Source organism: Callospermophilus lateralis, chromosome 8 (assembly GCF_048772815.1).
Source record: "Callospermophilus lateralis isolate mCalLat2 chromosome 8, mCalLat2.hap1, whole genome shotgun sequence".
In the NCBI taxonomy this organism is placed as follows: domain Eukaryota; kingdom Metazoa; phylum Chordata; class Mammalia; order Rodentia; family Sciuridae; genus Callospermophilus; species Callospermophilus lateralis.
This window is the reverse complement of record NC_135312.1, coordinates 90,991,308-91,018,896: the sequence shown is the minus strand read 5'-3', so window position 1 is coordinate 91,018,896 and position 27,589 is coordinate 90,991,308. Positions and strand designations below refer to the sequence as shown.

Genomic DNA, 27,589 nt, shown 5'->3' with positions numbered 1-27,589 from the left:
AACCACCGCCTCCGCATCGCCCGCTTCCCTACACAATCCGGCCCCGCAGGCGCTTCCTGGGGGCGTCTTCACCCGCTGCAGCCCTAAGAGTTTCTGGAGCGCCAGGCCGGGAAGCCGGAGCCGCGGGGGGCACCCCAGCATCCAAGGCCGCCTAGCGCGCGCCCTCGCCCAGCCCCGAAGCGGCCGGGGGCCGGGAGGGAGCTGGGCTACCAGGCCGGGCTGGGGGCGATAGGCGCCCCCACAAGTGCGGGCTTCCCCCACCCCCGGCGGCGACCCCACCTCCCGCCCCCGCTGCGTGCGCGCGTGTGTCCGTCTGTCTGTCTTCTATCTCGACGTCAGTGGGAATTTCCAGCCAGGAAGTGAGAGAGTGAGCGAGAGAGAAAGAGAGAGAAGTACACCAGCGAGCCGGGGCAGGAAGAGGAGGTTTCGCCACCGGAGCGGCCCGGCGACGCGCTGACAGCTTCCCCTGCCCTTCCCGTCGGTCCGGCCTCCCGCCGCCGCCGCCCTCGGCCTGTACGCCGCCGCCGGCCGGGCTCCGAGAGCCCCGCGCAGCCCAGGCCGGAGACCCCGCGGCCAGGAAGGCGGCACCGCCGCCGCCCGGCCACCGCGCGCCCTGCGCTTCCCTCCGCCCGCGCCGCGGACATGGCGCGGCGCTGAGTGGCCCGGCCCGACCCGGCCCGGCGAGATCGCGCGCCCGTTCTCCAGACCCGACCCGACCCGACCCGCACCGGGCCTCTTCAGGCTCCGGCTGGCCGCTGCTCTTCCTTCCCCAACCCGCTGGCCCGCGCCGCCGCGGAAGGGGAGTCCGCAGGCGCAGGGAGGCCGAGCGCGGACCCGCCACCAGGGTAAGCCAAACTCGGGCAAGTGGGGGCCACTGTGGGGACGTGTGGCCCTAGTCCCGCTGCCCACCCGCCCCGCGCCCCCTCCAGCAGCACTTGGACTTCCTCATTCCAGCGCTGGCCTCTGGGCTAGACCATGGGACAAGGTTGACAGTAGTTCAGAGACACATGGGTTTGGCGACAAGGGGGAAAAGGCACATCCGGACTTCGTAGGGGTTGGTCGGCCGAAGGGCCGCGGCCTCGCGGGCCGGCATTTCTGTTTAGGTCTCCACCGGCGGGAACAAGAGCCGGGGGCACCTCTTGCAAACTTTTTTTTTAAATCCCCACCTCCAGCCCTTGCTGCGGGGTGGCGAGAAGGCTGAGGTGCGCTGCGGTGCAGAGGAGAGAGGGGAAGGTGGTTGGTGCAGTGCAGAGCCAGATTTCACCTAAGGGCGTTCCATGAAATGAAAGCAGAAGTGCTTGTCAGTCCTCTTGGCTAGGAAAGCCCTTCCCAGCTCCCCAAAATTGAACAGGAGATCCTATTCCTTCCTTTCCTACTTCTAAAAGAAGCCCCTACTTCTCTCTCCCTCTTACACATACACACACGCACACGCACACGCACACACGCGGCATAAAGTATTCACCTGCTAGAGGACCTGCATGATGATTTTCAAAAAATAAGGACTTGATACTTAACCTTCAAAGTCTGGCATTTGAGAAAGAAAAGAAATTACCTCCTTAAAGCACTGTTTTAGATACTTGATTATGTAAAACTCTTGGACAGTGGCACCCTGCATTGTGCATGACCTCTGAAAAATAATGATATAAACAAAGCATATCCTAAGTAGGTTTTCTAGTGGTATTTTAAAATAGACACAGATGGAGATGTTGGCCCTGGTTTATTGGTCTATTCTGTACCTTAAATGGGACTTAATGATACAGGATTCAATCATCAAGATTAAAGACATTTTTATGGACTTTGTTAAGTAGAGCTTAACTTTGCTCCTTATGAAATAACCATATTTATCTCTTAGATTTTTGTTATAAAGCTCATAACTGAGTAATGGCTGTGATATTACTAAAACATTTAAAAGCTGTGTTATCAACAGACTCTTGTACTAACTGATGATCTTTAGTAAATGCTAAAACTTGGGATCAAGATGCTCAATTAGTTTTCTAGCAGAATTCCTCAACTGAATATTCTTGTGTAATCACATTTATTAAAACTTTATAGGGGAAACTTGATTAAAATAACACCTTTAATGTAAATAAGTTGTTTTTCTGATTTTAACTTTGTGCTTTCTAGAGATGAATTCTTTTAATGTTTGATGCCTTAAAAACTTATGTAAACTTAAAGTAGTTTTTTGAGCTTATAAACTTGGAAAGACAGGAAATACAGAGCTTTGTGTCCTATAGTATTTTACATTTATCATTTAATTGAAGTGCTAAAATAAAAAGAACATATATAATGAATGGAAACATGAAATCTGTTGAAACTGTTCATCCATATCCATATACCCCAAACTCCTAAATGTTCTCCCTCACTTGTTTAGATAAAATGTCTTCCTGGGTTGCAGACTACTAAACAAACCTGAACATGAAGGAGGACTCATCATATATAGATTTAATGCTAAAACTAAAATACTATTTGCTGGGAGAGGTAAACCACTTCTAAACTGTTTGAAAGACTTTTTAAGCAAAATAGTGTCTTCCTATTGAAGGTTGGTGGCAATTTGACAACCTGTTATCCTTAATTTGAATTTTCAGTTTTATCTTATGTTCTGCAGTTGGCAATCATTTGAGCTGAATAAATGCCCCTGTTTTTCAAACTTAGTAAATACTGGAGTATACGTACAGAGATAGCCATTCTCCTTTGTAAATACTGCTTTGATCTTTGCACTTCCTTTTTTACTTGTACCTCTTAAACAAGATCAACTTTGATGACTGAGTTGCATTTGGTTAAAGCTCAATTTGTCTGAACTAGGCAGAATTTTAGATTTAGTAATCATATTCTTTACATTTTTCTTGTCATTGTTTCTTGAAACACATTGAAGTCAGTTTGAGAAACCAAAGTTTGTGCAGGCTGTTTTTACTACCCTTTTAGAGTTCCAAATAACTAATTAAGTAAGTTACTACCTTGACTTTCAGGGATTGCTTATTGTGGTAGGTAGGAGGTCTAGGTAAGGAATTGGCAGCAGCATGGATCTTGGACTACCATTCAATCAGCAAGCCCATATTTTTACCTAATTTATGAGAGAGGTATTCCCCTGTTCAGCAGAGGTGAAAGTTCTGGCTTCTAGGGGAAGTGGTTACTTCATAACCTTCAATTAATTTGAACTCAGGCAAAGTAAGAAAAATAGTTAACATTTTTTAAACACTATGTTAAATAATTATATTGAGTTGCTATAAAAATTTTTTTGTTGTAGTTGTTATTGCTTTGCAGTGTTTGGAGATCAAACCCAACACATGTTCTACCTCCAGCTATGTACTGCAGCTCTGCCATTTGCATTTTTTTATAAAGTATTCAAAATATTATATTTTTTCTCTTCAGAATTTATTAGTAGATCTTTTGTTCTGAGCCTAGAGATGCCTGCAATAGGAAGTATACCTGGAATGCAGATAGGTCACAAATAGAGTAAATACTCACATTATACTCTTCTAGTTTACAGACTGAACAGGAGTCCCTGGAGCAGGAATGGATGTGTATAAATCAATGGCTATGCAAAACGTCTCACTAATTTGTTGTATTTTTAGTGGGAAGATTGTGTTGTTTGGTTGGCTTCCTGACTTTCTGTTTATACTATGAATTACATAAGGTCATGTTAGAAGAAGAAGGAGGAGAAAAAAAGAATAGAATTTCAGTACTGGAGGACATTTCAAGGTAGATGTCTGCTTCTGCTTTTACATTTATTTCTGATCAGGGTTAATTGACAAATGCCTTTTGGTAACCAGTAAAACACTTGGAACAATTTATCCTGTTTTCTGGGAATTAATTATGATTTGTGCTGTGCATCTCTTGTAAGTGCTCAGCCTAATTGTGGCGTTTCTATAGAGATAAGCAGGTAAATCATTAGGAGCATTTATATTAGGAGATTTGAGGTTTTAAACAACTAGAGGCACTTATTCAGCCTCAGGAATGTTTGGATGTTGTGGCACAGTCCTGCAAGTGAGTTTGGTCCTTGAATATGTGTGTGTGTGTGTGTGTGTGTATGTTTGGGTGTGTGTGTGTAAGAGTGATATTTTTGCAGACTTAGTAGTTAAGGTAATATAAACAAGCCTTTTGTCTTTGTACTGTTTCTTAAATGTGTGTACAATGCCTTACTTTTAAATAAAGAGAGAAAAAGGAGAAAGTAGTAATATGTTCATAAGGATGAAATTGCTTCATATCTTTGGTCTCTGCTGTTTTAGAGGGTGTCCCTGGTGCAAATTAATAAGCTATCTTTTAGGTAGACCTGGCCTTGAAGATCAACCAATTGCTGACAAAATAAATTGTGAAACAAAATTGTATTGTTTTTACCACAAAGAATTTAAAGCCTAATAGTTTTACACAAAAAGAATATAAGATGTAATTTGTTAAAGATTGCAGAAACCATCAGAGAATATGGATGAAAATATTAGTTTAATTTAGAAAATTAATCATAACACTTGTATTTTAAAATTTAAAAAGAAATCCATTATTTTTTACTCCCTATGTCTTGTATAGTAACAAGTGCAGATTTATCAGTAATACACGTTTCATCTGCCTTAATTCATTGCCTGTTTTTGAAATTGAAATAATGATATTTATGTTTTAATTATCCATTATAAATTGGCTTATTATTTTTCATTTCTTTTTCACCTTTAGACCAAAAGCCTTATCACTAGGGACTTATTCTGATCCATGGAGTCAACACATATCAGCAGTTTTAAACTGTCTGTAGCTGCTATTTCTTGAAACTGTGAAAAAGTATTAAACTTTAAAGAAGAATGTAAATATTCTGGATGACTTATTCTTTTGAAGAACCTAAATTATTTTAAAAAGAAAAAAAAGAGCTATTGAAAAAATCAAATTCTATAGTTCTAGCTAAAAAGAAGCAATATCTAATTTAGATTGAAAAGAAATACTTAGCATTGTGCTTGTTGGCGCATAGTGAACAATAACTGTTGAATGAATGAATGCATTTAAGTTGTTTTTATTTCACTTTTTTAAATGGGCATCTTTTTCTGTATGGAAAAAAAATTACAGTTTTCTTGCCTTCTGGTAATAAAGAAGCCAAAACATAGTTATTGCCTCCTAGATATTATATTATCTAAAATGTACTTGAAGATTAGTAGGACAAGTAAATTATTTAAAAGTACCCAGTGTCTCCCAAAAGGAAGCATTTCATTTTGAAATAGAAGTTTATGAACTGTAAAGTGTTTTGTAGTTTCAAAGTTTTAGAGGTACTTGCCAAGCAAGGCAAGAAAGTAATTGAAATGATAAATGGTGCATGTACAAGAGAAAAAAATGTTACTTTTTGGCAAAGTTAGAATTTCTCTAAACTCCATTGAAAATGCAGTTTCAATATGAGCATCTCCAAAAAAGGAAACAATGCTGTAAATACTGCTTTCTAATCTAAGGATTATTAACACTTAGGTAAATTCATCAACCAAAAAATACAAACAAAATGTGTTATGACCTCCAGAATTAAATATTTGCCATCCATAAATCTGCAACTTTTGAAATTTCTAGATGGGAAACCTTAGAAACAAATGGGCAGTTAGCAGGGTTTACAGTACTTTCCACTTTCATAGCTTAATGGTTTTGCAACACTATAAAATCCTGGTGAGGTTTGTACATTACTTCTCAGTTGAAATTTTTTCAAAAAATTGACCTTGAAACCTTGTATCTGACCATTTATTCTTTGTGGACGCAATTTATAAACGAAATATACCATTCAGACTAAAAAAGAAAAAAATGACAACACTCCCATCCTTGTGTTGTGCCCTGGGAGAGCCCTAAGACAATCTTTGAGGAAGACAGAGCCATTGAACACTGCTCACTGAGCTTTCCTGCCCACCTAATTCTTGTTCTGACCCTGACCTCTCTTTGTGTCCCTCACAAACACATTCAAGTTTTCAAAATCAGTTATAAAAATCAGTGTATACATATGTGTATATTAAGTCTTTTTTGTTGCCAACAAACAAATTAAATGTCTACATATATAACCAGTACATTGTTAACCTGTCATTACTGAAAAGTACTCTGAACTTGAATAGCTGCATTGTTTGTTAGAGTAATAAAGTAATCCAAGCACTTGCTTCTACTTCCCCATGGGATGGCTATCAGAGAATGATAAATTCTTCTATGTTCCATTACATGATCAATTCAGCTTCTGGGCATAAACAAAGCAAACAAATCTATAACTCTGTCATAATCTTTACAGTGCTATTCAAAAGTGTATGGACAATTCATACATTTCATGGTAGACTTAATAAAGCCATTGAACTTTTTTTTGATGGGAATATTTTGATAAATGAGGCTCACTGAAGTTTCTAGGATAGATTTACTTTTTGCTAACTTGAACTAAAGAAAGAATAAGACCTGCATAAATTAAGTACATTTCTAGAGAAAATATTTGTACATTAAAATAAGTTTTTATTGTTTTGATGTATTTTATTTGTTAAAATAGCAGCCATTTCAAAAAGTATTATTTTTATTATGTGTCATGTGGTTTGAACTAGACAAACCATATTTCAATGTCAGAGCATACTCATCCCTCATTTTCCCCAAATATTGATTCTAACATATATCAAGCATGCAAAGAAGAAAAATTAAAGTGATGGCAGACTCCCTAATCAGTCTATATATTTACTGGTTCTCTTCCCAAGCCTGCAAATAATTAAAATAGTGAAAATAAATTACTTAATTATCTTACAAAACTTGCCCTCCAAGATGAGAATTTTAGGAATGAAAAAATGACTAATTTTGGATGTCTTAACATAAATTCCTAACACGGTTTATTGCTATTTGAAGAACTTCTTTGTCTACTAATTCTTAGGGATAGGTTTATTTTGTAGAGTTAATCCTGCAAAATTGGTGTTTGGCCATTAAGACTTGATTTATAAGGTCCATTGTCTTTTTCTTTTAAGTGAGTTATGTATTCTGTTTCTTTTAAAAAGTCTACTATAATAACTAAATAGGAGTAGTTAGTCCAAGTTGTTTGAAAAGGTAGTCTAATCCCTTGCATGGTATTGAGGGTAAAGGAGAAGAACCCTTTACAATTTACAGTTGTAGTGTAATGCTGTGCATGTAAGACAAGCACTTTTATGACTTAGAAAATTAAAATCAAGATGATGTATAAGGTTGGAAGAATTGGAAGAAATTTGAAGTGGAAAGGAAGAAACATGAAGAAGGTTAAGAATAAAAGTAACTCAAATTTAATTTTGCTTTATTAGATATTCAGGAAGATACTTTAAGGGATTATATAAAACCGTCGATTTACATAAAGTGAAAACTGAATTAAAATCTAGGAATTGGAGAAGTTTTTTTTTTTTTTTTTTTTTTTTCAACTGAGCACAAATTGCTAATTTCAAACCAACCAGAAAGCCTGGGAGGAGACAGATTAAAATGAAACAAAAATATAGCAGTTTTGTACCCTATTCATTTAATTCATGCATTTCTTAGGCTGCTAATACACATTAAGATATATAAGTAATATGTCTGCTTAGGGGTGTGTGTGTGTGTGATTAAACCAAGAGACTTGATGGATTTGGTCAAAACAAAGGATAATAAAAGAATAGATAAAGGATTAAGAGGAGAGCATATACAAAATTAAGTCTTGAATGTGAAGAGAAAATAATCTAGAAAATGAATCAGAAGGCGGGTGTGGTGGTGCACACCTGTAATCCCAGTGACTTGAGAAGCTGAGGCAGGAGAATTGCAGATTGAAAACCAGCTTCAGCAGTTTAGCAAGACCCTAAGCAATTTCTGGAGACCCTTTCTCAAAAAATAAGAAGGGTCAGGATGTGGCTTGATGTTAAAGAGCCCTTGGGCTCAAACTCCAGTACCAAAATAAATAATAAATAAATAAATCAGAATTCCAGAGAAAAGGATCATTTACGTATTTCATGGTTAAAGGAGGAGGTTAGAGTGAAAAGAACAGAGAGGTTGCCCATCAATATTACCATTTTGCAGGCATTCCATGGCATAATATCCTATTTTAGATAAATTGAAAACCATGGACACTCTCCCTATACTCCAAGAGCATGTTAGAAGTCTCTTATGATTGAGTAAACATCAGTTCACCTGGGAAATTAATTTCAAAAACATGGTATCTGGCCACAGTTAAATGTATTTCCTTGCTTTCGTGCCATATTATAGCATTCATTTGACATGTTTTTATGGTTTCTCTCCATGAGTTTACCCAATTTCCCATTTAAGACATTTAACTAAATTTAACAAGCACGCAGAACCTTTTAAATATTTCCTGATTATTTTAGAACATTACATTATCAGTCATTTACCCTGCAATTATGGTTCTTTTTTATGATGGGTGGGGAAAGTATTCTGTTTCTTTTAGAAAGTCTACTGTAATAACTAAATAGTAGTAGTTAGTCCAAGTTGTTTGGAGAAGTAGTCTAATCTCTTGTTGAGACAGAGAGGTGAGGTTTTTTAGGTGATTGTTCTGTATTTACTATAATATCTGTTAAACTGGAGAAGTCCAGCCATTCCAGGCAAGTCTAGAAAAGGATCTGATTGTAAGGCACTCAGGTATGTTCATGAGGATGTCCTCATCAACATGCAGTATTAAATTTATCACCAGCATTGTTACCCCCAGCACATTAGGGAATGCAGTTGGTAGCCCACTGTGGGCCCTGCAGTGGGTTTCCCAAGCTAGCAGTCTCAGAGCCCTTCTTTATACACTCCTTCAGTCTGTCAAGTTCTATCAAGTCAGCCTTCTCAACTCCAGCATCCCTCTCTTCCTGTTTCTGCCATGTCTCCTGATGCATCGTCTCCTGCTTCCTGGTGCATCTTTCTTTCCTGTGTAAGGGTCCTTGTCTTTAATTTCTGAAGTGAATCTCAGTTGTCCTTACAGGTGGATTCCTGCATACCTCACCTCCCGCCCCTGCTCCTCACCTATCCCCAAGTCCTCTCTACCAGCTGTCATGTCCTTATCCTCCTTCTGTTTGTTCACTTTGGATGCTTTTGCTTATGCCCTCCCTGAATGAGAACTCCCCTCCCCAACCCTCCTGCTGACCGCAACCTTCAGGTCGGATCAAGCATCACCACCTCTGCCATCCTCCTTTCTCACTCTCCCTGACCTCAGCATCAGGAATTGCACTGTCCCAGTCTGTTATTTGTTCCAAAAAACGAAACATCTCCAGGGCAGGGTTTATCTTATTTACATTTTATCTTATTTACTTATTCAGTAACTGAATAAAATATTGGGAAACGATGCCACTAATTGAGCTCTGTGGCTCTGGGCAAGCGGTTAACTTCTCTGTGGGGGGAAAAAAAATGAGAGGGTTAGATTAAATGGGCATCTACCTCTAAAATAATTTGTTTCTTTGATGTAATTGCGTTATTTGGAAGACTTCAAATTTTCTTGCTGTGTTGAGATAGATTGACTTAAGAAAAATTCATGAGTAGTTGCAAAGTCCATTCTTCATTATCCATAGAAAGATATGATCAATGGTCTATTTTGTGGATAATAATTATAATCTTTGGTCCCAATCTAGTTTTTTCCTGACATCCAGATATTTTATTATTACTTAGTCTCTTATTTATATTTCTCTAAAGAAAGTCATGGCAAACTTAAGACTGAAATTGAATATAAAATTAAATATTCAACTCCAGATCAATGCTAGATCTCATTAATTATAACTTTATTTGGAGGAGGAAAAAGGGAAAGTGATAGTAGTCTGAGCTGACTCCTCATCTGTCATAGAAGGAATGTCTAAAATTGATAAGTCAAGAGAAAAGATATAAAATTATTGGATATGTGAATAGATCCATCAGATAAACCAAACACAGAAAATTATGAGTGTTAAAAAGCTAGTATCTCTGAAAAGCAAGATTGGCAGTATCTGAAGAGGTGTAGAGTAAGGGAACCTTTATTATTTATGTGTTCCCATCCTTATGTAATAGAAATTTTTTTTACTATTTTATCCTTTATTTTCTCCAGCTTTATCACAGTACAGTTGAAAAATAAAAATTACATATATATATTGTACAAGGGGATGTTTTATGCATGTGTGTGTGTGTGTGTTTGTGTGTATAAAATGATTAAATCAAGAAATTAACATAAGTAGGATTTTAGTTTTTCAGCAGTAATTCATTTGAGTGTATGTCAAGGTATTTTTATGTGCCAGGCACAGTTCTGAGTACTGGGAACACAGTGTTGAGCAGGACAGAAATTTAGACCATCAGGGAGCTTAAGTCATGTAATGCTTCTTGTTTTTAAATTTTTCTTTTGTCATAGTCCTTTTTTGAAGTTGAGGAATCGCCTAACTGAAAAGTGCACAGATCGCAATGGTGCACCTTTAATGGTTTGTCTCACTCTGAGACGCTTAACCTAGGTGGTAGTCAAGAAGTAGAACATCCGGGCTGGGCATGTGGCTCAAGCGGTAGCGCACTCGCCTGGCATGCGTGCGGCCCGGGTTCGATCCTCAGCACCACATACAAACAAAGATGTTGTGTCCGCCGAAAACTAAAATAAAATAAATATTGGAATTCTCTCTCTCTCTCTCTCTCTCTCTCTCTCTCTCTCTCTCTCTCTCTCTCTCTCTCTCTCCCCCCCCCCCTTTAAAAAAAAATTAAAAAAAAAAAAAAAAGAAGAAGTAGAACATCGCCACACCTCAAAAGCCCCCCTACTGCCCCTTCTTAGTCAGGACCGCACCCTCTGCTCATCTGAAAGGTTCCATGAATGACTCTTGGATTACGTGTGCATTACTTCCATGACTCATAAGACTATCAAGAGTTCACTGAATGAATTAATAACTCTGAACTGCCAATAATGAGCTTCACACAAATAAGAATTCTGCTATGGATAAAGACCCTACGGTCAGTTCAGATATTCCTCATCAAACAGAATTTTGTTTTTGTTTTTGTTTTTTGCCTCAGACATTAGTAAAAAAAAAAATGTATATAGAACAAATCACATTTCACATTAATTTATCATTTATGGATTTAAGACTAAAATTATCTTTATTTTTAAGTTGTCAGGGTCACTGACAAAGAGACTTGGAAGAAATAAATATGCACATCTGACTCTCAGATATAAGACAGTGTAGTTCATCTCTTCCTAAAGGCCTTACCTATATCAGTCCGTGGTCGGTGTGGAAAGGGCCTCATAACTGGATCTAAGGACTGAGAGCACCCTGCATAAGGCCTGATTTTGATGCATGCAAATCACTAAATTTTTGTATGTGTAATTGGAAGGTCTTTGCTGTACTCAGTACTCAGGATAGGAGCATGTGGCTGTGATTGTTCCCCCAAGGGAGCCTTTTCTCCCTCCAGGCCCATGGTAGCCATAGACATAGAACCAAACAGTGCTGGTTCACATGATGAATCATTTTCTTTTAAAACAAAGGACAAGGGGTTGGGGAATATGGCTCTGTGGTAGAGCATGGTCTAGCTTGTGTGAGGCTCTGGGTTCCATCTCTAGCACTGCTAAAACACAAAGGATATATTTTTGTAGGTTTTTGAGGGTTAATAAGATGAAAATCCAAAATAAATCATATTCAGAGTCAAGAGAACAGGATTTGTTTCTTTATAGTTAACAAAAGAATACTAGTTTCTTAACTCATAATCCATGAGGTATACTTCTACCTTAATCTGATAATATAAATACTTAAAAATGGCACTCAAGGCAAAGGCCAGACATCAAAATTAAATTGCTGTACTGTTTTTTTTTAGGAAAGGAGAAAACCTGTAACATTAGAAATGCAGAAGCAAAAGGTCAGAACAAAGCCTAGTATATCAAACCTTTTTTTAGTGACACCTGAATGAAAGACTTCAAATCATAAGTAGATGCATTGAATTGGTTGTTTAGAGGAAATGGAAAGCAGGATTGTATCAAGAGTTACTTAAGTGATAACACAAGTTTTTACCCAATTTATTATAATCCATAGAGCTTCTATAGCTGTACAATTTATTCTCAGCAGGTTGTCCTACTATAACATTAATAAAAATGAATTTCACTTAGAATGGAATCTGCCATTTGATATAAATGACACAGTAATTAAAATGTGTCCAAAACATCTTTTTGATCCTATGAATGTTAGCTGTGATTAAGAACACAACCATAGGCAAAGATTTGTTTCTTATGGAACACTTGGAATGCATTCTAATCACTTCACTCAGAAAATTCCTGTCCCCCTTGGTTATAGTGAACATGATAGGGCAAGAATTTAAATGTTTTTTTTTTTTTTTTTTTCAGACAGGGCAAATAAGGTTATATTTATTATGTTTAATTGATTCTAAGAGACACATTTTCCCCTTTGACTTCATTACATATATATATTTGAGGATTTTATGGGTATCTTACTGTTATTAGTTTCTGATTTGATTTCATTATGTTTAGGTGATACACTGTATTAGTGTATTAGTCAGCTGTCAGTGTAGTGAAATACTTGAGGTAATTTACTTATAAGAAGCAAAGGTTTATTTTAATTCATGATTTTGGAGGCTCCAGTTCCCAATCAGGTGGGCCTATTATTTGGGGCCTCTAACGAGGCAATACTCGGGGTAGGAACACGTGGCTGTGAAAACCACTTACCCATCGACCAAGCAGCAAAAGGGAAGAAAGAATGGGCCAGGGTCCCACAATCTCCTTAAAGTGACATTAAGGACTTTCCAATAGGCCCTACCTCCTAGAAGTTTCACCACCTCCCAATGCTGCCACCCTTGGGGACAAAGCCTTTAACATATGAACCTTTGGAAGGCCCTTAGCCAAACCATAGCCCATACTCTGTATGCTTTACCTGAAATTTATGGAGACTTGTTTTATAGCCCAGTGTGTGGTCTGTCTTTGGGAATGTTCCGTGTGCTCTCAAAGAGAGTGTGTATTCTGCAAAGGTTGTGGTGTTCTGTACATAGACTTAGGTTCATTTGATTCATGGTGTTTTTCCTAAATCTTATAGTGTTCTTACTAATATGGTTTAAAAATGTATCCCCTTCCAAATTCGCATGTTGAAACTTAATGACCAATGTGATAGTAATGAGAGGTAGAGCCTTTAAGAGGTGTTGAGGTCATGAGGGTTCCTCACGAGGAGGGAGTGCATTCCCTCTAGCTCCTCCACTCTCCATTATGTGAAGCACAGCGTTCTTCCCTTTGGAGGATGCATCTCTCAGCAGACACCTAATGCTGGTCCTGTGCTCCCATGTAGCTGGAATCACAGTCATATGTCACTGTGCCTGGTCCTAGGCTGCCCTTTCTTGTCTCTTGACACTTTGGAGATTTTTTTTTTTCTTTAGCATTAGTTTTCAACAGTTTGGTTATAATATGCTTAAGCATAGTTTTATTTACCTTTCTCCCACATGAGAATCTTTGAGATTCTTAGATAATAGGCCAATTTTTAAAAAATCAAGTTGGAAAATTCTCAATCATTATTTGTACAAATATTTGCCCTATCTTGTTTTCCCCCCTCCTGGGATTCTAAATTACAAATATGTAAACTACTTGATATTTTGCCCTAGACCACTCAAGCAAGTCTTCATTTCTTTCTGCGTGCTATCCATGTTTCAAGTTGGAGAGTTTTTATTGATGTAGTTTATTAATTCTTTCTTCTATATTATCAAAGTTCTTGAAAAATCCATTTGCTAAAATTTCATTTCAGTTCCAGAATTTCCATTTAGTTCTTTTTAAAAAAAGTTTGCTTATTACTGCTAAAATTCTGTATCTGTTCATTCATTATATCCATCTTTGCCTTTACACTTGTTGAATATATTGTTGTTAACTATTTTGAAATCATTCATTGCTTATCTCACTATTTGTTTTGTATTTTTTCTTCTGGGTCATATGTTTCTGTTTCTTTACAGGCTTTATAATTTTTAATTGTGCCTTTACATATTGCACTGTGGAAAGCTTGTGTTTTTGTCTTCCATTATTCAGTGTTGAATTTGTAGTAATAGGCAATAAGTTTACTGGTTAATCAACTGGTTTTATAAGATGGATTTAGAATAACTGCAATTTTAGGGTGTGTTCCTAACTCTCATTGCATGGTTTTTGAGCTGTCACAACTGAATGCTTAGAATGTTCAGCACTGTCTCTCCACCCTGGGATGTGGCAATTTCATTGTCTCTCAGCACCATGTAACCTCTTGAATTCAACTCTTATATCCTGAATATTTGCTTTTTAGTTGACTTTTCAGGGTCTTGTCTTGCACTAGCATAGCTTAATATTTGGCTAACGACTAGAGGTGACCTCTATGCAGATTTCTAAGGCTCTTATTCCTGTTGTAAACCTTTTCTGTGACATTGCTGCTCTCTGTTTGGGCTCTACTCCATGTGTAATGGTTAAGAAAGTGACCATGGTTCAAAAAATAAGAATGGACTTGGAGCTGATAGCCTATGATATATAGCACTATGATATCTGTTGTTCAGTGTCTTAACCTATTGCATTAAGTATTTTGTGTAGTTTTTCAGTTGAACATGGTAAAGGAGCAAGTTCAGATAACTGTTAATCTGTCATGATCAAAACCAGGAGTCAATATTTTAACAAATTTGATATTTCAATGCTTCTTACAGTTAATACTATATTAATCAAAAATACTTATGTCTACTGGTTGAGAAGTACAGAAGAGCAAAACTCCCATTTATATTTTTTAGGCACTTATACTCCCTTGAGAAGATTTTAAATATATAGGAAAAATTAAGTTGCAGTAGAACATGTGCTGTAAAGTGTAGAATCACCAGGACTGTAAGTGTTCTAGACCTAATGTGGATTACAGGGCTATAAATTATAAGGAAAAATACAAGGTTTTATGGTTAAGGTTGGATTTAAGTAGAGCCTTGAAGAGTGGGTAATACTTAGATAGGAAAGATGGCATTTCAAGATGTAGGGCACACTAAACAAACTCAAGAGATGGAAATGAGCAAGACATTTTTGAATAACCAGTCTGCCTAAAGTAATAGTTTTGGTTGGAACATGGTAATAAGTGATGCTATAATATGCTTATACTATAATATCATTTAACATAATATGATGATTGTGTGATATGAGTGGTTGTGGTTCTTGGACTTAATCTTTTAAGTAATATAGCAAAAATATGAAAGATTTGTAAGAAAGACTGCGGTGAGGAAGAACATTAGGGAAGCTGTGATTGTGATTCAGGGTGAGGCAATAAAGGTCTCACCTAGGGTGTGCCAGTGGAAATGGACAGGAAAGGAAGGTCAAGACACAACTTGAAGAAAAAGAATCAGTAGAAATTGGTTATTGACTGGATGTTTGAGAATGACATATTGGCAGAAATTGGGGAGTCAAGAATAGGGTTTACTGCGTCAGAAATGATAAATTGGGGACTGGGATTGTGGCTCAGTGGTAGAGTGCTTGCCTAGCATGTGCGAGGCCCTGGGTTCATAAAATAAATAAATAAAGGTATTGTGCCCATCTACAACTAAAAAAAATATATATTTTTAAAAAAGAAAAAAGAAATGATAAATTGACTTTAGAGATTAGAAAGCGGAGGGAATTTAAAACATCATCACTTATTTTATAATGTCATCATTACTTAATGCCAAAAGTGACTGAATAATAATTGCACTTTGAAAATTTTAACAGTTCTAATTTTGTTCTCACAGTAAAGTATTTTTGACGAACTGTACTTGTTTTTCTTCTGTTCAGTTGGGAATTGAATAAGACAGTAAGAATAAAAGCCAGTCAGTGCAGGAGTGTAATTACTGAATTGTATTACCAAGATAACTAACTCATGCCCCACATACTCTCCGTTTCCCTTAACACTTACTAGGTTGCACTTTGTTTTTTTTTAACCTGTTCATCTTCCTACTTACTAAACTGTTACATTAGCTAACTTCTGCTGCATAAGAAATCACCACAAAGCAAATTGAAACACCAGCATTCGTTATTTCTTCCAAGTCTGTGGGCTGTATAATCATCTGTCTGGACTTGCCTGGCTGATCTCTAAAGTTTTCGCCTGCTCAGCCTGTGCTGCTTAGTCGAGGGGAGCCTCAGCCAGCCTTGCCCCTTTCTGCTCCATCTGGTCTCTCATCCTCCAGTGGACTAGCCCAGGCTGGTTCACACAGCAGCAGCGTTCCAAGAGAGAAAGAATGTGATCACTGCAAGGCTTTTTGAAACCAGTGTGCAGTACCCACACTTTTCCTTCATTCTCTTGGTCAGAGCTAGTTACAGTTACTGCCAAGATTCAAGGCATGGAGACATAGATATTTTTCCTTCTGTTGGGTGAGTGTAAAAAAAAAAAAAAAAAAATTGTGACCATTATTTCATTCTACCACAACTGTAAGTTCTGTGAGTACAAGAACTGTGTTATTCTTATTGTGTAGTATCACGTCTTTGGAAGCGGACACAGTAGGCATAGCTGTTTTTTCATGAATGAGTAAACTAATGAAGGAAGGAAAACATCCAGGTAACATTTCAAATAAACCTGTCACACAGTGCACAGCATGTGCCACAACAGCCACCGGCTTTCCCCTCTTGGCTGCCAGTACTGGCACAGCTCAAATTTAGCTTTAAATTTATATGTATTTTTATAATATGGTCAGTGAGTATGTTTTTCCTACAGACATGTTTCAGAGAGAATCTCTTTATTCTCCTTTGAAATTTACCAATGAATGGAGATACATAGATATAGATATCATCCCCCCCACCCATATCTATCTCTATCTCTATCTCTCTCTGTCTGTCTCTCTCTCTCTCTCTCTCTCTCTCTCTCTATATATATATATATATATATATATATATATATATATAATGTATGTTTACATGTGTTTTCATATGTGCATATATGTTTAAAATATCACTTGAACTGATATTATTTGGTGTTTTTATTTTCACATTTGATTTCTTGTAAATAACTCATTTGAATTTCATACATTGTCAGAGTCTTATTCTGCTTTTCAGGCTATGCTACTTGAATCAAATAATGTGCTAACTAAGGCTTTGCTGTTTTGTGGGTGCAGAGCCAATGAGCACAACCAGGAAATCAGAGAGTGAAAGAAGGTTTGCAGCAAGTAAGGAGAACATGGGGTGACTCCCAAAGTGGTGTCTCCCGCAAAAAGGAGGCAAGGGAATCTAATTGGGGAGACTTGTCTGTATGTCAAAGAGCACACACTTCTATGAAAGTGCATTTTGAGATCATGCTTCTTCATATGTTCAAAAATGGTGAATTGGGAGCTTCTGGGGCAAATATAGCATTATAGTGAGATTGTAAAGAGCAAGTTCATTCCAGGACATCTAGAAGAGGGGTTGATTATTTGGAGGCTGGTTTAAACCAGTTCCTTACACTCTTCTCTGGAGGGCCTTCCCTGAAAAAACAACTTGAATGGATGTTGGCTACTATCATGGGAGACCGCAGCCACTTCACAAGCACAGGTGACTGGTCCTGTGAGTTTCTATTTGTAAGTTTCCAGCTATAGCAGCTACCATTGCAAGTAGACCCGCTCCAAGTAGAACACTTGGGAGACCTGGAGCAAAGATCTGTATTAAAATAATGAAGTCAAGAGGAAAATCACATCTACCTCTAATAAAAGTGGTAGTAGACAGATTAGCCAGCATTACTCTGTCGGCCTGAGCAAATGATTTAGTCTCTCTAAATTTCAGTTTCTCAGCCGGGGCAATCAGTATTCCTCAGGATTAATGTGAGAATTAAGTGAAACATGTGAAGCACTGTCTACAGTTCCTTTCTCATGGGAGGTAGTCAGTAAAGTTTAGTTCTTATTCTGTGTGAACTGAAGTATTGTCCTGGTGCCATAGCATTCATCAGGGTTTCTTCTCAGCATTATTAACAGTTGGAGCTGGGAAATGGTTTAATGTGAGGGGCTGTCCTGTGCGTTATAGGCTGTTTAGTGGTGTCTCTAGCCTCTGTACACTAAAATCCACTAGGACCGCCCACAACAGCACAAGATGACTCCTGGTTGCCAAATGTCCCCTGGGGACAAAATGCAAACATTTTATTCAGCAGTGACACATAATCACTTTAGAGAAATAATATGGCAGTGTACCTGTAAATGTAGATGGAAAAGAAATAAAATACTTGATTCTTCTCAGAATACTTAAAACTTTTGCTGTCTGTATTGCTATTTTAATAATTTATGAACAGATTATTATGCTCTTCTACTAAAATGGCTAACATTTGCTAGGAAATCATTCACTGTGCTAATAGGCTTTGTATGAATTAACCAGCTGAATATTTTCTGTGTGTCTGCCATCCCTGTTAGGTTGACATTCCATCCTCAACAGGGACCTTATCTTTACCACTGCTGAGCATGATGTATTTGTATTCACTAGATAGATATTCCACATTTCAGTTGGTCACATTATACCCAAATGAAACAATACCAGTATAAAAATGCAGAGAGGAGTAGAACAAAATGAAAACTGTGTCTATACATATCTCAGTATGGTAGCATACAAATAATTATTCTTTCCAAAAATTTTTGGAAATCATCTCTTCTGAAAAAAAACAAGTCTACTGTCAACTTATCTTTCATCATTTCTAGCACCATATAGTATCAGCAAGATGTAAATGAACAGACATTTTAAAGTTAATTTTTTTTCTATTGTATTTCTTATGAAAGAATTCCAAGAGTTCTTAGAAATTTTGGGCTCATTCATACTTCATGTTCTATTCACTATATGTCATCATTAAGATGTCAAAGTTAAACTGATAAACTGAATTCTTTAAATTTGAAAAAAAACGATGTCAAAGTTAAACTTTAAATTCAGGACAGGTTTATTAATTTTATTGTTTTCTTTTTCCTGTTAAGGATATATTTCCAATTATATAATTGAGTTAGAAAATTAAAATATAGTAATATATAACTAAATGAATGTTTTTGTGTCATTTTATATATCTGAATTATTGTTTTTAACAGTTGCATAATATTTAACTTATTCATTAACAGTTAGGCAACTGTTAAACAATTTGTTACCAAAGGACATTTAGATTGTTTTTAGTTTATTTGCTGCAGTGACTATCCTTATACTTACTTTTTATTTTGTGTACTTGCTCAGATAATTCCTGAAATTGAAATTACAGAAAGAAAAGTTATTGTTACTTGAATGTTTTACATTATATGCAGTGCGCATGTGCATTACCTTATATCATGCTTTTTCTAACAAATTCCTATGTAAAAAGAGGCTTCAGCAGATTTTTTTCTTTATATATTTATTACCTTACAGAAATGGTGAAAAGTCAGCTTCATTTCTTATGAGTTTCATCCTTATTGCTATGAAAGATGACATACTAAAATTGCACATAAATGGTGTGTGTTGTGACTGAATATACTCTTGAATAAAGAGATACTTCATCTAATTCCCACTGTATCTTCTGGATGGCACCTAAAATTCTGTTTTTCAAACTGAAAATTATGAGCCATAGTGAGTCATGAAATCATTTTAATGAGTTTGAAAAAACTGAAGTTAATGCACTCAGTCTAGTTTTCTTCAGAGAGAAGCCCCTGAGGTGTTGGGGTGGGCGTCACAGATGTATAGACAGTAACCCATTGGGCATTTCATTGAACTCATCACATATTCAGAACTAGGCTAGTTGTAACCTTTTGCTTTTCCTATAGAAAAATAACAGTTCACTGGATATTTTCTTTGTTGCTAGCTAGTTACATTTTCTGTTTCTCTTTTCATGTATGAAAATCTTCCTAAAAAACCTCACTGTTGTGGGGGGGAGAGATGCAGAGATTAGACCCATCTTCTCCCCAGACGACTCAGTATCTGCTTTTCTGTTTCAGGGTCCTTCCTCAAAAGCACAGAACTAAGCAAAAGGAAAGCGAGGGGAAGGTCTGGGGACCGGGGGGGACTGAAGGGGCTTTCCCTGGTTTTTTCAAATCCTTCAGTTCTGAAAGTTTAGTTGGTATTTCAACATTTTAGAAGTAAAACCTGCTTTTACAATTAATGCAAATATTACTTTATGATTCATTCTTTCCAAATGATTCTTGGTTTCTTTTGACATTTTATTTTAAAATTTGAATTAGCATTGACATCACCCTAGGAGTAGCTCTTACCTCTCAGTTCTTCTCAGTGAATTCAGCTATCTTTGAAGGTGGTACAAGTTCAGTTTTTAACATTCACCCAGGTGTCTCTCAAGTTGCTGTAGGGTTTTTAAAACTATTTTTTATAGGTATGCGGTAGTGCATAAATCTTGTAGTGGGATGTTATTGGAGGGAAGACTATTTAATTTGGTGGTTTGTCTACATACCTATAATTTGGAGCTCTTCACTAAGGCTTTCTCTACAATACGTGATCTCGATACTTAATCTGTGTCAGTTCTGCTAAAGGAAGTTGAGTTGACTTTTTTAAGTTACCGTGAAGGCTACTTTATGTTAAATCCACATTTAAAGTTATATGAAATCATCAACAGTTTTAGTATATACATAAATCAGTGCCATACAGGTAACTGAATGTGTTCTCTTGGTTCAACACGTCAACCATCTTGCCTCTACTTTGGAAGACTCTGGGTCAAGATTATTTGGAAAGAATCAGGACACCATCCCTGATTAATGGAAAGTCTAAAATGAAAAGAATCTTTTTTAAAATTTTTGTGAAAGTTTGGGCTCCTGGGTGGTCTAAGTTTAAGGGTTTTCAAAAAGATTGTTGTAACTAATATTAACATGCAATTTCAATATAACATTTTTTACTGGTATTCTCCATGTAACTGAAATTTATGATTCTTTAATATAGAAATATGATTATCAAAAATATGTATACAGAGTTTTAATGTAGATATCCACTTAAAAATGCTTACAAAAATTCAAGTTTACCAAAGAATATTATGTCTTAGAATGTATGTATTCTTTGGATAGCCATTTATTAGCTAGCACATATTCCAAGCTCAACAAAGTTCTACCCTTTTCAAAATTCCATTCCATCCAAATCTCTCATTTTTACAAATGAGATAACAGGCCACAGTGAGTTAGCTAATGAAGGTCACCCACCCAGGCATGAAAGAACTCTTGAATTTTGAATTACTTAATTTCTCTTTACTATATCAAGTCAATTTTCTCTTTTAAACTGTTTATCTTAATAGATATGTATTTAATTGCACCTGTTTGAATATTTGCACTCACTATTTCTTGTAGAAAGCAAATATTTCCCTGCCAATCTGCCTGGACTTCCTGTTCTATAGACTGGGAGCTGTTCTTTTCCCTTTTGTTAGAGTTGGACTCTGCCTTGCACCCCTGAGAATTCTCAGGAAGCTGTCTCTCTCCATCAGTCATTCGGTGTTCTAGCAAAATAGGATTTCTTTGGAAATCAGATTCCTCTTTTGAGGCTCCTGTGTTTATCAGAGTAGTAGATGAAGTAGTCAGAGGTAAGAGTTAAACTGAGACTTGACAGTACATGTTTGGACAGAGAAGTTTATTTCTTTCCCACATCACCACCAGAATGAGCTGCTGGCTTAGTCAAAGGTTCTATCTCATGGTGTCATTCAGGGACCCAGATTTGGTACCTCCTACTTATCAGCCATCTGCTAGACTGTTCATCGTTACCTGCATGATAGAAGCCTCATCTGCGTTTTATCCATTAGGAAAGAGAAGCAAAACATGGAGGGAGTTTCTCAAGAACCTTAAGCCCACAGTAGTTATGACTTCCACCGGTGAGCATTTTGTCAAATGGCCATCTCTAACCTGGGAAGTATGGGGCAAATCTAGCTGAACTGTCACAGTCCCTCCTCCACCCCTTCTGCTGTGGAACAGGAGAGAGCACTTGTTGGTAGACAACATTCTCAGCTGCAGTCCCAGGTGCCCTTTCATACTTTATAGGCTTTGTGGAAAAAATTGATAAATTTGTCTCAGAAATTAATATTTGCTTTTGAAAACACCTTTTTCATGTCACGTAGCTTAAACTTGATCTAAATAAATTTCAATTAAATAACCTATATTTAAAATAATATAAGGATATTTCTGAATTAAGTAAATCCCTAATGATATGTGATTTTAGGTACTATCTTTATCCGATCTTTTTTTTTTAGAGAGAGAATTTTTTAATATTTATTTTTTAGTTATCGGTGGACACAACATCTTTGTACGTGATGCTGAGAATCGAACCCGGGCCGCACGCATGCCAGGCGAGCGCGCTACCAGTTCAGCCACATCCCCAGCCCCTATCCAATCGTTTTTATGTTATCAGCACCCCCAGCGTAAAACAAGATTGCTAGGGCCTGCAGTGTATTAATACCTGGCTGGAGTTAAATAAGCTGAGATCCATAGCCTTGATAAAAAGGGCTCTTATTTTTGTGTATTTAATTATACTTTTGATATTACAGAGTTTCTATTCCACTTTGACAGTGGCAGGAAAATGGCTTCAATGGAATGCAATAGAAGACAGAGCCTGGCAGACTGTAGCCGTCCTCCCAGGTGCTATGCAAAACTCTGATCAGGCCCTTTGAACTTCTCAACTGGAGTGACTTGCAGAAAATTTGGAGACAGTTCTAGAACATCACAGAGTTCATGAGGGCCGAAAAATAATATACATAAAAGCCAAAACTGTAAATTCTTGAGGTTTAGAGGGTGATACAAAGAAATGGCCTCAAGTATGCATAGTTTTTATAGAAAGGATGTAGACCCGTTGTACCAAACTCAGGACACTGTGTGAGCCCAGCAAGAGGTTCCGTATCATACATAAGTGGCAATTCCTTAATTATGCAATCTCCCTGCTGTTAGATTTAGATATCAAAGGGAAACTATATCATGTCCTCCTTCTAAAGATCTTTAAAAGGATTGTATTTAATCTTCATAGAATTTACAGTTTACCATATCATGCATTCCATGTTGATGGAATTTTTAAGGTTCATCCCAGTGTTACAGTTTTGTTTTGTTTTATTATACAGCTCCAGAATGGCAGGAAACAATCCATATGGGGGAATGCCTGAACAAGTAAGTGTTACCATCTTACTGTTAATTTTATTTATTTTTTAATTTCATTTAAATGGATTCACTTTTCAAAATGTACACTTTTCAAAATGCAAACATAGTAATTCACTATCAGTACAACTCTAAAATTAGTAAATATTTCTTTTAGATTTTTTCTTCAGTTTCCCTGTCCTTCCAGGTAAGGTTAGAGAAGACATGTCATACAAAATGAGTCACTTAAACTTCTAAGTCTTATTGTATAAATATTGTTAATGTTGTAGTTAAAACAATAGCCCTTAGTTTCCTAGGGCTGCCGGAACTAATTATCACAAATCTGTGACTTGAAACAACAGAAAAGAGTCTCACAGTTTGTGAGGCTAGAGGTTGAAATCGAGGTGTTGGCAGGGTTGGTTCCTTCTGGATACTCTGAGGAGGACTGGTTCTGTGACTCTGAGGTAGCCTCTCTGATGCTCTCACTCCATGGCATTCCCTGGCTCCCGGATGCATCCCAGCAATCTCTGCCTCTGTTGTCACATGCCTCTTCCCTGCTTAGTGTGTCTACTGTGTCTCTGCGTCCGAATCTCTCTCTCTCTCTCTTTTTTTTTTTTTAAGAATATGATGAATTTTATTTAGTGCAAAGACAGTGGAAATTCGAATTAAAAGTGTATCTATTCTGAACTCCCATCTTAAACAAATGTTAGTAGAAATTAAGCAGTAACAATGATTTTCTTTTCTTAAAAAGGTATCAGACATTGGATTTAGAGCCCACCCTTATCTAATCTGACTTCATCTTATCTTGTTTATCTGAAGGAATGTTATTTCCAAATAAAGGCACATCTATAAGTTCCAGCAAATAGAAATTAAACACATTTTAAAATTTAACTTAAGTTTAACTTAGTTCAGTTTATTATAGCCCATTAAAATGTATATTTAAAATTCCATGTTTATAGAAGAAATATATAGTAAAACTCTTCTACTTAGGAGCCAGAGTGGTGTAGTTGAAAAGAACCTTTTGGACTTAGAATTTGAAGATCATTATGTAAGTGTTGACTGCTACTAATCAGCTCTTCTAAGTGAAAAATCACTTATGAAGCACCCCCATCCTCACTTTTCATTTGAAAAATAGAAAGCCGTACATGCCCTGGGGTTTTAGATATTACATGTTTAAGTAACATGGTTTGGGAGCACAAAACTGTTTGTTCTTACTAAATTAGCAGTATGAAGGGATACCAGTGTTCTTTTCTTGTTTTTCCCCAACTTTTTACTTTGAAAGATTCCAAAAAATCTTTGCTGGTTACTAACACTTTGCTTCTTTCTCTCTCTTCTATTTATTATGCTCCTGAAGCATTTTTATGTACCAGAACTTTGATGTAGTAGAAATACAAAAATAAGTAATATATCTGGGCATGGTGGTACATGCCTGTAGTCCCAGTGACTCAGGAAGCTGAGGCAGGAGGATCACAAGTTTGTGGCCAGTCCAGCAACTTAGCCAGACCCTGTCTCAAAATAAAATAAAAAGGTCTGGGATGCAGCTCAGTAATAAGCATCTCTGGGTAAAAATGGCCAATACCAAAACAAACAGAAAACCAAATAAGTGGTACATAGAGTCTAGTCTCAGAAAGCTGCCACTCTAATAAGAGGGATGGAGACATAGTTTCCATAGGGTAATAAATGCTATAGTAGTAGTGATCTGCACAGAGCTGGACTGAAGTGTTGAGAGGGATTACTGGGTGCTATCTTGGGGATGTACAGTTAGGGAGGACTTTCCAAAGAGGTCTATAAAAGCTGAGATTTAAAATATGTAATTTTGTAGGATAGACCAGGAGAGAGAACAGCAGGCCCCAGGACATGCTGGTCCAATATTCATTATCATTTCTCATTTAAATTGTAATGGCAATCATCTAAAACAATGGATTTCCCAAAATTACTCATGCACAGAATCAGCCAGAAAACAAAACCAAAAGTGAAAAGTTTTAAGGAATTGGTGTTGTTCCCTTAAAGTAGATTTAGAGCAGTCATTAATCTTTAAAAAAAAATATTTATTTTTTAGTTGTCGTTGGACACAATACCTTTATATTATTTATGGATCAAACCCAAGGCCTTATACATGCTAGGCGAATGCTCTACCGCTGAGCCACACCCTCTTCCCTCCCCAACCCCGTCCCCGTCCCCCCCCCCCCCGCTGCAGTCATTAATCTTGATGTAATATTCTGATTGATTTAGGAAGAATGAGTAGCTTTCCACATTAGGATGCTCTTTTCCAATTTTGTTGCAAATGGTAATATCAGGTAAATCTAGGAACATTTTCTTTGATTGCAGAATGAAAGACATTTGGCTACTCATATTATCAAAACCCTTTGTTTTACCTTTCACTTTTAATACGTGATTTCTAACAATTAAAGGCAAATTCTAACCAGCATGAGGTTGTTCTGCTTGGTTTTTAAACCAGGCTTTCCTGTCTCTATACACAGGAAATCTTATCAATAAGAGATGGTCCTTTATGCCACACAAGAGTAAAACCTGCTGAAAACATTCATTTTGAAACTTTCTTATGTAGGCAATTTTGTGCTCATTAGCAACAAGGGTGGAGCATATTCTTGTAGTTCCATTTTTGAGGGGAGAGGACCTTGAAGATTTTTTTGTTGGCATTTTTGTTTTGTTTTGTTTCTGTTCGCTGTTGTTGTTTTCTTGTCTTGAGCTTCATGGCCTGTATTTCCTAAGGTTTACATGTCCTTGATGAGATATCCTCTGTGTTTCATTTGTGTGTGCTGCAGTTTGCTCTCCACCCCGATCTGATACTAGAAGCTGCAGCACAACACAGTGTTATCTTTTCGTGCTTTTGCTCTTAGTTTAGCCATTTTAGCCACCTCCAGGCCCATAGGAAAGGAATTTTTTTCTTCTAGGTCAGCCTTTCTGCTCTGATACTGGTAAGGTGGGGCCCCTTTTTGTAGAATGTGTTTTCTTATTTCTGTATTTCCTTTTCAGCAAACAGTAAATAGCATCAATGAGATTTACTCTGAAGTATTGAAGTAGAGCACACTTTTTGTTCCTCAATTGAAAATTTGCAACTCTTAACAACTAGACTAAAGTGTTATTTATTTAAATACTGCTTCTCTTACTCTTGATTTGACTAGGTTCTTAAGTACCCAAGAACCTTCAGTAATTTACTAATAAGAAGAGGGTACTCTCTATTAAAGAAAATTATTGATATCCAGTATACTTGCTACCTATCATAAAAACTGAAGTACGGTTGGTTCCTATGTTGTCCACAAACACTTCAAACAGATGTGAACTAAATGGAAAATAAATTTCTTTGTTTTGTTTTGTTTTTGGTACCAGGGACACTTAACCACTGTGAGCTTCATACCTCATACCTCATACCTCATAAGGTATGAGGGACTCACTAAGTTACTTAGAACCCCTCTAAGTTGCTGAGGCTGGCTTTGAACTCATGGAGCCTCAGCTTCATGAGCTATTGGGATTATAGGTATTACAGGCATGAGCCACTGTGCCATGCTGGAATAATAATTATTACCTTAGAAAATTATCTGCTTCTTGACTGCAAAATTCTCTTTTTAGTTATCTGATATTGTTCCAGAGCTGCTGTCAATAATTCTTTCAGGCCTTGAAATTGAGTGGCTAGATTAGAGATATATTTGCCATCATAAAAGAAATATTTATTTTAGGATTATATTCTTTTTTAAAATTTTTTTTGTAGTTGTAAATGGACAGAATGCCTTTATTTGTTTATTTTTTTTTTAATATGGTGCTGAGAATCGAATCCAGTGCCTCACACATGCTAGGCAAGTGCTCTGCCACTGAGCCACAGCCCCAACCCAGGATTATATTCTTATATTTCTAAGAAAGTACTAGCTCCAGATCATCCAAATAAGTAGTAACTTATCAAGATAGAATTTAATTTCCTCTAAATATACTGTGTGCCTACTGTTTTAATTTTGTGTTGCTGCTATAAGTACTGACCACCCACTTGTGGCTTAGAACAAACACACATTTATCTTTTATAGTCTAGATGTCAGAATTCTAAAGTCAAAGCAGCTTGGAAGGCTGAGGCATGAAAATTGCAAGTCCAAGGCCAACTTCATCAACTTAGTGAGCCTCTGAGCATCTTAGCAAGTCCCTGTCTCAAAACATGGTCTGAGGATGTGGCTCACTAGTTAAATGCCCCTGGATTGAAATATTTATTAAGCACCCACTCTGTGATGAGCATATACTTGACTCTGAAGATGTACTAGTAAGCAAGCCAGAGCCTTGCCTTTGGGATTTCTGGGTAGCTTATCCTTCTCATTCTCTTCATTTTGCAAATTCCACACACATGAGAGTTTAATTAGTCTTATAAGGTTTTCTTTTAAATCTTGATTTTAAATATTTTCAGGCTTTGGTTTTTTCCTTGAGTTTTCATTTTTGTAATTTTTAGGTATATCAACATTGCTTTTTAAATATAATGTTGGAAAAATAATGATTACATAATTTGTAATTTTTTCTTTACAGATATTTCATTTGAACCCTTTGCCTCATACTATATTTAATCCAGAATTATTTCCCCCAGAGATGCCACTGCCTACAGGTAAGAAAGCTATCACCTTTGCCTTATTGTTTTACTTTCACTTAAAAAAAAAAATTCAGGCTTTGCTAATAGTCTTAGAAATTCGGGATATGAATAGAAAGGAAATGGTGATTTATGTTTTGAAAACCCATCTTTCAATACATTTTCTCAACATATAATTGCACA

General features: G+C 37.0%; 1 protein-coding gene across 2 annotated transcripts in view; it reads left to right on the top strand.

Annotated features, from left to right (window-relative positions):
• Positions 1-270: 270 nt before the first annotated feature.
• Nfkb1 (nuclear factor kappa B subunit 1) overlaps positions 271-27,589 on the top strand; it is a 116,690-nt gene continuing 89,371 nt past the window's right edge. For both annotated transcript variants that reach the window (XM_076863941.2, XM_076863940.2), the window contains exons 1-3: positions 271-845; positions 22,818-22,863; positions 27,349-27,424. In XM_076863941.2, the coding sequence (XP_076720056.2) occupies positions 22,825-22,863; positions 27,349-27,424 (115 nt within the window). In that variant the 5' untranslated portion in view covers positions 271-845; positions 22,818-22,824. The remainder of the gene's footprint in view (positions 846-22,817; positions 22,864-27,348; positions 27,425-27,589) is intronic.